Below are 14,676 nucleotides of genomic sequence, written 5' to 3' on the forward strand. Positions count from 1 at the left end.
TATGTCTTTAGCTGCTAAATAACTATTTAGGGTCCTGAACAGCTTAGTGTCCCCTTACAGTGAAGCAGAGTGCTGCTGGTAATGCTGGGTGATCAGAGCTGCTCTGACATGCTCTGAGCACACCACCAGCATGCAATGCAGACATAACTCTACAGGGCAAATGCTGCAGCAGTAATCTCAATATGAAATATCTTCTTTATGTGCCTGTTTCACAGATCTGAGTTCCCTGATTGTCCATAACACATGTTTTAGTTTGATTACCAAGCCTCTGCAAACTAATGAATCATTCAGGCTGATCCCTAGTTACAGTTGCAGGGATAATCAGCTCCCCGAACAGAGAGGGGAGAGAGACCACTTCTTTAAGGCTGCATTGATGAGGGTACTCTCCATCTCAGGGTGCAACCCAGCCACCCTGCACTATTCTGGCAGGCAGCAACATCACCCCATCACTGTGTTGGGCACTGTGTTGGACATTTTTTTCTGTCAAAACACTCATAGCAGGTAAGAGATTAACTCATTTGCAAAAAAAAACCATCCTGCTGACATTGAAGCTTTACATGTAAGGAACATTTTCTCAACTTAAAAAGAATTTTTTTCAGTGTCTAAAAGAGCTTCCAGGTTGTAATTTGTTATAATTAGACTAGATGAGGCTGATACTGGAAGGATGCAAACCAATTAGTTTGGAATGTCAATTTTTTTTTTTGCCACTGTCAAAGTCTGTTAAAGGACCTTGATGGATTGCTGGGTTGGCTTTTTCAACATGATAATCCTCATGTGAAAGACAGGCAGGCAGTTGGGTGCAGAGAAGCACATTGCAGTCAGTGTTGAAAAAAAGGCTGCACCTGCCAACATGCTGCTTGGAGGTGACAATGGTGTTGTAATGTCTGAGCTGTGGGTAACTGGAGGGAGAGGTGAAACTCAGGATCCAATCATGGAGAAGAGACTTTCATGGCAGCTGTGAACAAAGAAAGCCTTTACTCAAAGTTGTTTGAAAGGGACAAGTCAGCAGCTGTTTGGGCTAAAATCTGCCATTTTTTGAGCCAGACTGCAGACTTTTGAGTGGCCCAATTATGTGTTCTCAGGTTTTAAACAAGAAAAATTAGTATTACCACATGCTAACCAGCAACCACACCCCTAGCTTCAAATTCTAATTATTAATATCTTATAAATGCCATCGTCCTTATAGCATCTTCTGCAGTACTGAAAAGAAGGAGTTATTGGATAAACCCAGATATAATTCCCATGATTTTAATTGGTAGAGCTCTATTATTTAGTTTAAAGTTATTTATAAAATGTAGTTAGTGTCATATCCTAGCACTAAAAAACCCCTTTCAGCTAATCCAGGCTCTGAACTGTTTCATTTTAGAGAGCACTTTCAGATCAAAATTGAACTTCAAAAAATTTATTTATTTCAAACTTTTGTGTAAAAAATCTCTATGAATATGAAAGAGTCCAAGCAATAATTCCAGAAATTGTAATATATAATCACTGTATGTCACTGCACCAGGAAAAAACCAGTTCATTTCTTTCTATAGTTTTTGTTTTCAGGTCTTGAAGACATCAGCTGCTCTTTTACAAAACTGGCAGTACCTGGCTCAGTCCTGGGCGAACATGTAGTGCTATATTTCTGTAGTTACATCTCCAGTTTTTCTGTCAGTTAAAGTACTATGGCAAAACTGATTCTCTGGGAAAAAAATGAATTAAGCAGAAACTTGAGGAAAGGAAAAATAAGTCTAAAATTTTGAAGGATAGATTTTCAACTGCCCTAAATTGTAAGAATATGACTTACTAATGCCACCAGAACAGTTTGCAGCAACTGATAATCTCTAAAATTTTAAGACTGTCAGCAAATTCTGTTTTGCAGTAAAAACCTAGTCATTTCCTGCAGTTTCCTGTTACAGTAAAGCTTAAGAAAACTATCCAAGTTTATTTAGAAAGTTAACATTTATTCCCTGTATAGCTGACTCATCTGGCACTCACCTAACACCTTACTGAAAATATGTTTTATAAAAATAAAGGAACTACTGCTCAAGGCTTCCTACAAAAATGTTAGTCAATATCATCTACTCTATTGGAGGACACAGCAATTAACATTCAAATCCACTTATTATTCTCAAGATCTTTTTCCCCTAACATGTACAAGTTGACTTGTACAATAGTATCACAAATAGTGATACTATTTTGTGTGTCTCAGTCTAGAAAAGAATGACGGTTTCTTTTGGCATTGCTATCTGCCTTTTGGCTGGTTCTAATGAAGACAAATCCCTCTCAATCAGGATTGTTCTGTTCGTTAAGTGAGACAGATGGCACACTCACTGTATTGGTAAAGATTCTGAGATTTTAAGTGTATTTGGGATATACTGGATTGCATTCTCCAGCTAAAAAGTGATCAATATTTCAAATGGAGGAGAAGTCAGGTTCTGTCTTTGCAAAATTTTTGTGATACGTACACAGTTCTGAAGGACTTACACAAAGACAGGGTTTAGACACATTCAGACAAATTTGTAAAACATGGTCCAGCAGACATGTCTATCTTGGCAGAAAATCAAATACATACTTCCAAAGCTCTTCCAGAATAGTGTCGAACCTGTGCAACCAAGGGGAATGTAGCACTCCTTCCTGTTCCTCCAATCTGGTCCTGAGGGCAGCACTGGGTTCTGTTGGAGGCCTTTAATTTGCTAGCCCATAATAATTAATGCAGGGAAATTAATGATGGACTGTAAAGACCAAAAGGGGAACAGTGTTGACAATGGGAATCATTGTGCTAGGTGCTACACCCTGACCTGTCTCTGTACTTGAGAAAGTTGAAGCAAGGCGGCTTCTGGAAACTGTCAGGCACTGAAAGGTGCTCAGGTATTCCCATCTCCTAAGTTCTGGAGCCATTACAACACAAGACTGAACACACTGGCCGGGTAGACATCATCACTGTTTAAGGCATCATGTAAAAAAGAAAAATAATCTGTTGGGCTAAACAGAAGTAATATATTATAAAAATAGATAAAATGTCTCTACCTTATTGAAATATTACAGATATAAAGCAATGCACACTGTATCTTTTCCATGATGCCTCAAAAATTATATTATACCTATTAATTTTGTGACATAGTACTTGGGTTTTAGTGCTAAGATGAGGTTTTCAAGATAGGACAAACCTGGTACTTTGCAATATTCTAGAATATAGGAGAAAAGAGCATATGAGGGAACACACAAATACATGAGAACAGATGGCATCTTCATACAAAGTATCCCTCTTTCTGGCCCAATCTGACTTCACACACAGTCATACCATCTGAGGTATATCCAGTCTCAGAAATACTACTAAAGGTTCTTTTTCAGTTGCCCTTTCTTGTTGTCTTTCTCTTAATACTTACTTCATACTCAGCTTCAGGGAAGGTTAATCCAAGTTCAGGTTGTGTTTTCTCCGAAGTTGGTGACATCTTTGAGTTAACTAGCTGGAAAGCAGATGGATGCATCACAAGACCCTTGCTGCCTGAAAATGATAGACTCTACTTCCACTGTATTTCTTACCATCCCCAATAGATTCATATTGGTAAATAACACAGATTTTAGGAGGGAAAAGATCAAGACAAGCTTTTGTCTAGCTCTCACCTGCTCAGACTTGACAATACACAATACAAGAGAAGACTGCAAATTTAGGATCTAAATGTTTAGATCAGCTGAAGATTGCCTAGGGTATTTATGAAGGAACTCGAAGGACCTCTGTTCAGTCTCTGGTGGAGAGGTAATGAAACACACACCAGAAGGAAGGTCCTTCCTGACAGTCCCCCCAAAGAAACCATGAAGTTAAAATAGTGCAAAACCACAAACAGTCCCAAAACCCCAATGGAGACACAGAGGTTCTGTAGAGACACATGACTTTCTGGGGCATACAAATCTACACAGCACTTTGTATTGTAATTAAGAAGAAAAAAATAAAATGTTCTGTTAAAAAGACTGCCAGTTCTCAAGAGAAAATAGCTTTGTGTATCACTTTATGCTAGTGGTGACAGAATAGAAAACAAAATACCACAGTTACATACATGTTCTTTGTCTAGAAGTATTTACAAATAACTTTACAAATTTTTACACACATTTTCAGTTTTGCTTGTTTACTTTTAAATTAAGAGAAAAATTAGTCCCCAGAGGCTTCTAAGGCTTCAGTTGGTACCTTGTACTGTACATTCATGCTTGGCTTCTTCCTGGGAGAAGGGAGGAAAGGAGTTTAAAAATGTGCAAATCACAGACATCAAAACAGCCCTGGATGTAAAGGTTCCTAGAGACTGACACCCATAGAGCGGTCGTCCTACTTCTCTTCAAATCAGAGATAGCTTCTGGTGGTGGAGTCAGGGCAAAAGAGACTATGAAAGGAAAAGGAATCATATCTGAATTGCTATAATTAGGTGAGTATGTTAGTGCTTGAACATCTGGGTAAGAAGAGTCATAGATAATTCCTACCGCATTCAGCAGTTCAAACAATGCAAGGAGTGGACATTGTGAATTCTAAATATAGCATTAAAATGATCTCTTGTACACTGTTAGGATTTGACTCCTGCTGCATATTTTGGAGTCAAAACTACTATTAACTTACACAATCTTGACCAGGCACAGTATGATCCCATCAGTCAAAAAATACTGACATTTTTTAGAAAGACACACCCTTCTAGTTTTCACAGGTTGTTTTGTTTTCATGCCTCAACACTAAACGTTGTAAAAATATTGAAATTAAAAAAGAAAAAAATTTACAATTTACAAGTGTCCTTATAAGTAATCAGAAATTCAAGATCATCTACAAGGATCTACGAAATAACAACGCTGATAATGACACTGAGCCTGTGGGAAGAACATTCCACATGCCGTGAGGAACGGATGGTGGGTTTCTTCCAGAACAATGAGTCACAAGGTTGGTCTTTTCTTCTAAAATCTGTTTCTTCAGCTACAGCAGCAGAAGTCTTGAGTCCATGTTCATTACTTACTTCGACCTAAAAGCAGGATATATGAATTACTTACAAATGAAAACTTATTCTGTTTATCTCCTAATTTGTGAGCTGTAAATTCATATCAACGGACAGGTTAGTAACTAATGAACAAGTGGATAACTCTCATCTGGTCACTAATTTCCTCAGCTGTAAGACTCACATATAAGGTCAAGTACGAATAATTAGGTACAAAGCAGTAGCTTTGTATACCACAAGGCAAGAAACACTTGGGGAAAAATCCCACAGCTGGTGAAACATGTCTAAAGCTCACACAATAACAGATTCAGTTTAGCATAACATATTTTAACAGTGTAAGAGGCATTTTCACCTGGTTGTAAAATTCTGACGTGACTTGCTTATAAACTTGTGCATTTGATCTGGACTCACACTATTTATAGTTCTCACTACAACACACCTGCTGAATCTATGTGTTCTCACATGAATCCCTGTACATCACGTTTACTTGTGTAATCTTGAAAAATCTATGTTGGTCTTTCAGAGCAATTTTAAGATGGGTAAAGTCTCAGGAGAAGATAAAAACAGGACGGGATCACACAGGTCCATCACAGAGTAAAAACCTCTCCACTGTCACATTTTCTCATACACTGAATCAGTTCCACGAGCAGAAGTTAGCAATATTCTTAGAAATGCTAGGGACATCCCTAACTGGAATTAGGGATTCAGTCTGTTTAGATATGGTTGCCCAAAGCTACAGCAGTTTTATTTTGCTATATTATTATTATTACAATCATCATAATAATTATCATTACTATATAATATTATTATATTAGTTTCTGACACTATTATTCTGATAATACATTATTAATGTATTATAATACAGTTATTATTAGTAAAAATAATATCTAATGCAAACCAAAATGCAACTTCTTTTTTTTCTTCTAGTTGCCGTGCTCCTGTCTTTTCCAGAGGCAGTACATGAAGCAATTCTAAATATTACAGAGTGACCAGACTCTTGATACAGACAAATAGACACAATAGTCTTCTTTATAGTCCTGGTGCTTTAGTCTCAAATAGAACATGACAATTTTTTTTCCACTCTACTGTTGTCTCCTGCCTTATACACATCTCAATTGAAACTGTGATTCAGGGCAATGATCCTGCTTCTTGTCCCATAGCCTAATGGAGTTATAGCCAGAACAAAGAGCAGACAAGCAAGCTATGATCATTCATATTTGGATTAAAATTTGTTCCCCATGGGAACAAGCTCAAATTTAACCTCTCTGAGGGGTGAAAAGGAAAACTAATTTTAGTCTTGCTAATCGTTAGTAATTATGGTAGCACTTAAGTAAAAATTATACTGAGTATGAGTAGTTGATAAAAACAGACTGTCTTCCAATGGTTTGTATGAGACTACAGAGTCTTGTATTTTCAATGGGTGATGCTTAGTTAATTTATGAATGAAATAAGGGAAATAAAAGGGATGAGAAAAATGGAAATATAGCCAAGCTTTAATCTATAAAATAACATTTATGAAGGCTTTTAATGTATTTTTACAAGCATTATTCATGTTCAGTTCTAAGGGAACAGAGATGGAGTTTTGCACAGCCTGGACACCAGAAGTCACATTTATAAGGGATACTGTGGATTCTCAGACTATATATAACTGATATAGATAGCAATTCACTTATCAAAGGAAATCAAGAAGGGAAATGAGCTGCAGAGAGATAAGCATCTGCAAATTTCTGACACAATCCACTGACAAAGTTATGTCCAGCAATTTGGTTTTTAATTCAGATTTTGATCATTGATAGTAATTTTCCTCCCAGTTTATGTAAAGATACTCTCTGTATCTTTCAGTACATAAACCCAAAACATCAATAAAGAAGACAACACAATATAGTTTCCCTCTCAGTTTTATACTTCTTGAAGCAATAAAGAAGCCAGAGAGGGTCCTTCCAGCCGTACAAGAATACCCATACATGGGAAATGGGAAGATGCCATCTATTCTCCAGTATCAGCTCACCAACAACTCCAAAATCCTTTGAGCTACTTATCAAAAATCTGCCAGCAAAGAACAAATTATCAGATGTTGTGTCTTTTCTACTGTAAAACAAATTAAAATATTTTGCAGGAATGTATTTTAAGTTTTCTGTGAATATGTCTTTATGCTCTTCTTTAATTATAGTAAGTTCGCTAAGAAGGTGCTAAAAATGTATTCACTTAATTCTTACAACTAACCTGAATGCAGATTTAGAGATTAAAATCTTTCACAGAGAGGTGTAAATGCTGGAGGTGCAGCTCTCTTGCTCCTGAATACCAGTTTAACTTTTTCCTCTAACAGCTTATTCAGAAGGGTCAAACTCCCATTTTGCAGTTGTCTTTCCCACAGAAAATGCAGCAAAATTGACATTTAATGAAATATTACTGAAAACCGTAGATTTCAATGTAGAGCACGTACTTAATCAAAAGCCAAAATGTTCATGTCGTAATGTGATATTTCTTCCTGTTCTAGCATACACCATAATTCTGGGCCTTCATAATCCTAAAATATTTAGCTAAATATTTAGTAAATTTTGTCTGTGTTTATTTCTACAAACTGAAAGCTGCATCATGAATAAAATATATTTTTAAAACATGCAAAAATTAATAAAGTCACAAACTTCAGGTGTCAAGTTCCAACTCAAAACATTTGGTTAGTAATTGTCCACTTTAAATTAAAACCCCAAGCACATGCGCACATGCATACACCAGGAAAAACCTTCCACCCATTTTAATTCTGTTAACTGCTAAATAAAATACAGTAAGTCATTAAATCAGTTTCAATTACCTGTACATGGGTTTCATGTTGCATTTAAGATGCATGAAAGGCCCAAAGGTAAATTTAAAGACAGAAAGCAACAGCATAACAACTTCCAACCATAGAAGAAGAATTTCTAAATTAACATCTTCTGGTTTACCAATAATACTTTGCAAAATCATCTATTTGAAGTTATACAAGCTTCTGCCAAAATATATGTACTAGTAATGTCTCCCCATATCTTAATTTATTTCAAATAAAAAGAATAGATATGCATCCAAACTTATTCATTAGGTAACAGAGCAGGAAGAGTCTATGAAAACATGTGATTTTCATGGTGTTAGCGAATAAATGATGACAAAGAGATAATGAACTTCCAGTGAAACTTGACAGATTTTAAGCTGACTAGCAGTTTTTCAGCAAACATTTTTCTTTCAGTAGCTAGACAAATGTAAAAGCTTCTGCTTTTCTATAAATGGGTTAACCTCATTAAGATTTCTGCAGCAGCAGCAGCCATAAACCAGCTCTTTTCTTGCTAAAAAGTCAGCAGGGAAGCAACTCCATCCTTCACTGAGAGGCTCTCCTTGCGTTAAGATGAGGCACAACATGGCAAACATGGTGCTATCTACTAATCCTTGTTTTAGCGGGTATGTCATCAATGACAAAGTGTCCTTACTAAAATGTTTTACGCGGATTAATTTTTAATTAAATTCTAATTAAAATATAATTAAATTATCAGTAATCTGATGCCAAAATTATTTTAGGAGAAGGTTAGCTTTCAGTTCAGTTAGAAGGATTAATGTAGTCCATAGGACCAGAACCTTACCTATAGGCTTTACAGGCTTTAACTCAACATGTTCCTGGGGGGGCTGTCGGTAGGAGTATGTGTCAAGTCCGCCTATGAAATCAACTGAAAACACAACAGTTCCAGAAATGAACAAATGGAAATGAAAATATGTCAACTGAAAAAGAAATACGGACAAATTATGTTTTAAAAAAAAAATAGTAAGCGCATGCACAAGTTTGCATACAAGAAATAAACCAAGTAGGTAAAGATGCTGTGGAAACTGCTTACAGAAGGCTCTGTGCTCTGTCTTCCTTGGGGTCTATTTAGCCCTGTGCCTGCCAAGACAGGCTAGCATTTGTTTGACAAGACACACATGCTCCTGCCAGCATGAGGCACCACTGCAAAGGGGGCGTTCATGGATGTGCGGAGTGAGTAAACAGAAACCACCAAAGGGTAATGTAGCTGATTCTCTTTAGGGCAATCTCACCACACATATATATATGTATATATATACACACACATATATAATTATATATATATATAAGTAATATATCTAAAAATATAAATGTATTTATATATTACCCTTTAAACTCCTTTTGAAGAGTTTAGAAATTTAGGCAATGGAAACAGTTTAGCTTGTGAACCTAATTTCACCTAAACTCTTAAAGCTCAATGGACTCGCAGGAATGTAAAGCATCAACAAAAACCAGAGGTGTGAGCACTGAGTTAAGAATAAGGAGGTGATAACTAAATGTGAAAAAACCAGCAGCATCTTCACTCAATGAACTTCTGGGGTCAAGAAGCCTTTCCAGAATCCTTCCACTTTCTCTCAAGGTTTCTATGTCAGAAATAATGTGAGGATATCCGCTCTTGAGAACTTTTTAGTTCCATCTATGGTCATAATGGTTTTAAAATAAGACATTTTAGTTTGAATCTTGTATTTTGTTATTTTGGTAAGATTTTAAGCAGTTTCAAGATGCCACAAGTCCAAGCTATCCCAGAAATCTTAAAAGCAGGTTTGTGAAAGGCTATTCTGTTGATTTTGAAGGGCTTTTTGCAGACCCGCCCAGAGCTGACAAACTCACAGCACATTAGGATCCTTTGCTCACATGGAAAACAACTGCCTTCATTCGTCCTAAACAGAATTTGATACTCATTGTGCTAACTGCTGTGTGAGAAATACCTAATAAGAAACAACCCCTTCCCAGTCAATGTGTGCACTAGGTAGACAAGAAAAAGTGCTCATCTAGGATGAGGGGATGGCAAAATAAGGCTTAGAGATTGAAGAACTGATGAAATACCTACTGGTTTACCAATAATATTTTGCAAAATCATCTGTTTGAAGTTACATGAGCATAATATTGGAAATGCTCCTGTTGGTTTAGTTGCCTCTCCTCCTGAGTCCAGAAAAGGGGTAACTTGGATGAAAACTGAACTTGATGTACTTCAATCATACAGCATCACCTTTGTCCCAGGGCTGTTTTCTCAGAACTGTCTGAGCAGGACATAATGTTGAAGAACTAGCAGGCCTAGTGCCAATCCCCGTCTATATCCACCTCCTCTTTCTTTCATGTTGCAGCTCTCCTTTGGAAAGTTGTCACTAAATGAAATAATATACATCAAAATTTACTTCAGCACTAATGGGACTGAAGCCTTACAAAGGAAATATTTGCAGATAAATTTTTGTGAAAGTTCATTTTTAAAATCATTAAATTGTAGAATAGTTTGGGTTGGAAGGGGCCTTCAAGATCATCTAGTTCCAACCCCACTGCTGTGGGCAGGGACACCTTCCACTAGACCAGGTTGCTCAAAGCCTCATCCAGCCTTGTCTTGAATGCTTCCAGGGGTGGGACATTCTGTTCCAGAGCCTCACCACACTCACAGTAAAAAATTTCTTCCATTAGGAAGAAACCTACTCTCTTTCAGTTTGAAGTCATTCCCCTTTGGCCTGTCACTCACCACATGCTCTTGGAACTAGTCTCTCAGCATCTTTCTTGTAGGCTCCCTTCAGGTAGTGGAAGGCTGCCATTAAGTGCTTGTGAAGCATTCTCTTCTCCAGGCTGAATAACACGAATTATCTTAACCTTCCCTAAAAGGAGAGGTGCTCCATCCGTTTAACCTACTTGGTGTCCCTCCTCTGGACTTGGTGTAACAGGTCGATGTCCTTTGTGTGCTGGGAACTCCAGAGCTCAGTATGTCTAATACATTACCTAGTTACTGAACAATTTTTTAGAATAAATTACAACTATAGTGGCTTGTTTGCTTTTTTTTTTTTTTGTTTGTTGGTTTTTTACTGAGTGCATGTTAACACAAGGAGTTAAAAGAATGTTTTTGAGACAATTCCTCTCAGCAATCACAGGCATCATCTGCAATTGTAAGCATGGAGACCATGTAATTAGCCCTTCCACCAACAAATCTTTTTGAGCAAGAAATGAAATCAAAAGGTATTAGTGATTGACAACATAGATGTGTCTTCATCTGACAAAGAGAATGTATTTAAAAGCACCATACAGCAGATGTTCAGATGAACTGCTCAAACCTATTTAGCCAAGGCTTTCCCTTCATAATATATATATAGAATTAAAGTTGAAATTCACCTTAAAATTCATGTGAAGCTAATTCTCAAGGCAAGAAGCTGCTCTATCACACGAGGCAACGAAATGTGCCATTTTTCATTATGCACTCTATTTTATAGCTGATAGCTCTTTAATACAAAGATTCATCATCAATTATTTGAATAATTCAAGTTGCTTTTAGTTTTAAAAATTCATTCTGATTTTACCTGATATTTTCATCACTTATAATTATTATACTTCCAGGACTAAGACCACAAATGGCCATTAAACAGAGAAAATTGAATTTTTATTTTCACCGGTCACAAAGACATTACTATGTACTTTTCAGTGCAAAGAAACATCAAATACTTCAAAACTTCTGGATGCATGCATACCTCTTTTTAATTGGCCAAAAATTTCCAAAGGGAAAACACTGGTTTAAGGATGATACAAAATAATTGGTTTTGTGTATTTCTGGCCTGGTTAATGGATTCTGGATAATTTCTGTCACAGATTCATAGGACTACAATAATTAGCTTCAGAAAATTGCATATATCTGGAAGAAACTTCAGCAAAAAGCTCAGGGTTCTATACAGTTCTATAATACTATGCATTAAATTAAAAAAAAAACAAACCCACAACTTGTTAGCAGTAGGGATATTCAGTCACTAAACAATGAACACCCCACGTAGTCCAGTCATTAACCACAGTCATGCAGAGAGAAACTTAAAATCCCAGGGAAAGGATTTTTTAGCATCCCACAGATAATAGCAGGTTATAGAAGAAGCTGGTTATTTTATCTGCAGCTGGCTGCAAAACATGATCCATATTCCCAGGGAATTGCTCTCTCCTTGTGTCACCTCAGTTTTGTGGTCATGCTGGATGCTTAATGGCCAGTATGAAATGTTCCTTTAGAGTTCACTACCTGCTGTGCTTGGAAGTGCAAATCCATGCTGTCTGTCCACTGTGGGCAGTCCATTAAAGTGATGTTCATTCATTCACGGGCCATATCAGAGGAACAGTTGTCATAATCTCCCTGAGCGAGAAAAGTGCAACACACTGCTGGCTGAAGAAAGTGTATCCGGTGTCACCAGTAATTTCGAGCGTTATTCTTTTCTAGACAGATGACATTTTGGCTTGCCTTACTACTATTTATCCAAGTGCATTCACCCATATGTCACCTAAAATTTGCTTTGCTTTGAAGTTAGCACAAAAGAATCAGAGCTCTGAAAAAAAACCCTTTCTCCTTTTCCACCCTCTCATCTGAAATTCAGCTTCTCTGGCAATATCCCATTCACCTACTGGCAGGCCCTGTGCAAAGAGCTACCAGAGCTTGACAGCTTATTGGTATATTACTAATTTCTTCTTTCAAAGTTGGCAAATTCTAAGCGTGTCTGGAGGTGTAGGGTATGAACATGGCAGCAATATGCCAATAGCACAATTCTCAGTAAATCCTGCAGTCTCTTGGCCTGAAATACCTTAGATCCTATTGATGCTTGCCTCCTTTTTTATAAATGACTGTAAGCCCCAAAACTGATGGTTTGAACGGCTGGCATCTCCAGCTGTCCCCTTTCCAAGAGAGGGGCAGACTAGCAGCTGCTTGAACTTGTGTTTTTATGTACAGAAGATTTTCTTAACCTGCGGGGTTCCAAATGCTACTTTGCATTGAATTATTTTCCTTGTACTGAGATTTTTTTTTTTAATGGCAATATATCAATGCAATTACATTCATTAAGAAAAGATATGTAACTTAGGAGGGTGTAACTAACAGAAAAGGAGCCAAAATCAATAAGAAAGAGGAAGTAAAACAGGGAGATTGATGATAAGTCAGTGCTAGATGCAAAAGGTCCAAACTTTGGACTTTCCGCTTGTAGCTTATATAAACTTTCCAGATAAGCACGTTTTTTTCATAGACTGTCTACTTTTTTCAGTTGCCTTCTATTCTCAAGAGATACACTGCCCTTACACCTTTCACTGTACCACCCAGACTGACCTAGCTATCTGTCTGGAGCCAATATTATCCATTTTCCCCTCTTCATACTAAGTCTGAGCACCTAAGCCTCATGTCATGTAGCAGAAGACACATTCCTATGCAATATCCCAGGAATAGCTTCTCATTTATGTAGAGGACTAAAGTAGGTAAAATGTGTGCAAGACAATTAAGAAAAGGAGAAGAGGCATCAGTAATGATATGTGGCACTGATTGCTGCTCTGTCTCTATAAAGTACTGACAGATGGTAATCAGGTTAAAACAGGATAAAGTGGTAGAAAATTACTAAGACACAACCTTTTACTTAAATTTTTATTACTGGAAGGTAAAAGGGGAATATTTCAATGTTCCACAGCAATTATTAAGATATTTTCACCAGATTTATTTCTTAGTCTTCACCTAGTGAGATAGATCATAACTTTAAAAACCTTGTAACATGTAAGTACCACATTTCTCTGCAGGGCTGTGCTGAAAGAAGCATCCTCTCACAAGTTGCCTTAGAAAGGGCACTGACACTGAAATTTTTATTATGGACTTTGCTACTGAACTCTCTCCTCATTTGATCGGTGATGTGACATCCAAGATATCAATATATGATATTCAAAGACTTTTTATTCTCCAAGGATACAACTGCCCAGTAAGATGAAGGAAGTATAAAGAAGATCTAAGACACTAGGAAGAGAAAATTGCTCAAACCTTCTTAACCCAGATCCCGCAGTCATTCAAAATCTGAAAGTATCTTTCCAAAATCTTCTCCATACCATGCCTTTGAAAGATATTTGCAGCCATACCATCCCATCACTGAAGCTAAATAACAGGCTGCCTATATTTTTTTTCTTAAAGTAAGCATTTCCCAGTCACTTTCAAGTCATTAAGCACTCCTGGCTACTACATGGTAAAAGTCCCTAGAAGAGTACAGTCATTGCATATAAGGCCTATGGGGGAAATGCTTGTCACAAGTTTATTATTACTAATTTAGTAGTAGGAAAAAAAACAACTTTAGGCTGCAGATATGTAGGAATTATTTCCTTTAGGCTTAGCAAACATCTATTTTCATGGTGTTGTGCTATCTGCAAAGTTTAAGTTGATGAGGAGTAGTTTTCTATTTTGGTTTAAAATGTTATATTGTATTCTCTCCAAATACTTATCAGCCTGGGCATCAAACGACCCATATATTTCAGCAGAGTTGGCTATGACTTACATTATTCTTCAGCAAAGAGGTTCAAACCAATTATTTCTAATAATACATTTTCTTTGCTATTGGTCACTATTTTTTCATTTTAATGAAAATGCTAACATCTTAATGAGAATGCTAATATATGGATTTAAAAAACATTTCAAACAGAGAAAGCCTTCTTTCTGAGGCTTGTATTTAAAGGTGCTATTGCTAGTTCTAGAACAAGATTGCAAATACAGTGAAGCTTAGCCATTTTTCTGCATAGGACCAAAGTAAATTGCAAACAATTCTAATTGAAACTTCCTACATAATTTTCTTATACAGTGAGAAAATTAGAAATGTGAAAAAATCTTAGCTCACTTGTTTTCACTAATTACTGACTTTCCCCTTTTGATCTAATCCCTTTTGGTGCAAAATGCTATGTGATTCCTCT

At 36.8% G+C, this 14,676-nt stretch overlaps 1 protein-coding gene across 2 annotated transcripts in view; it reads right to left on the reverse strand.

The window, feature by feature from the left end:
- Nucleotides 1-3,052: 3,052 nt before the first annotated feature.
- The window catches only part of NKAIN3 (sodium/potassium transporting ATPase interacting 3), a 354,927-nt gene continuing 343,303 nt past the window's right edge, over nucleotides 3,053-14,676 (reverse strand). Inside the window, exons 6-7 of one of the 2 annotated variants that reach the window (XM_032710729.1) lie at nucleotides 8,561-8,644; nucleotides 3,053-4,979 (exon numbers count right to left, since the gene is read on the reverse strand). In XM_032710729.1, coding sequence (XP_032566620.1) covers nucleotides 4,966-4,979; nucleotides 8,561-8,644 — 98 coding nt within the window. In that variant the 3' untranslated portion in view covers nucleotides 3,053-4,965. The remainder of the gene's footprint in view (nucleotides 4,980-8,560; nucleotides 8,645-14,676) is intronic. The other variant, XM_032710736.1, reaches the window with a different exon arrangement.

The sequence above is a fragment of the Chiroxiphia lanceolata genome, chromosome 1, assembly GCF_009829145.1.
Source record: "Chiroxiphia lanceolata isolate bChiLan1 chromosome 1, bChiLan1.pri, whole genome shotgun sequence".
Taxonomy (NCBI): domain Eukaryota; kingdom Metazoa; phylum Chordata; class Aves; order Passeriformes; family Pipridae; genus Chiroxiphia; species Chiroxiphia lanceolata.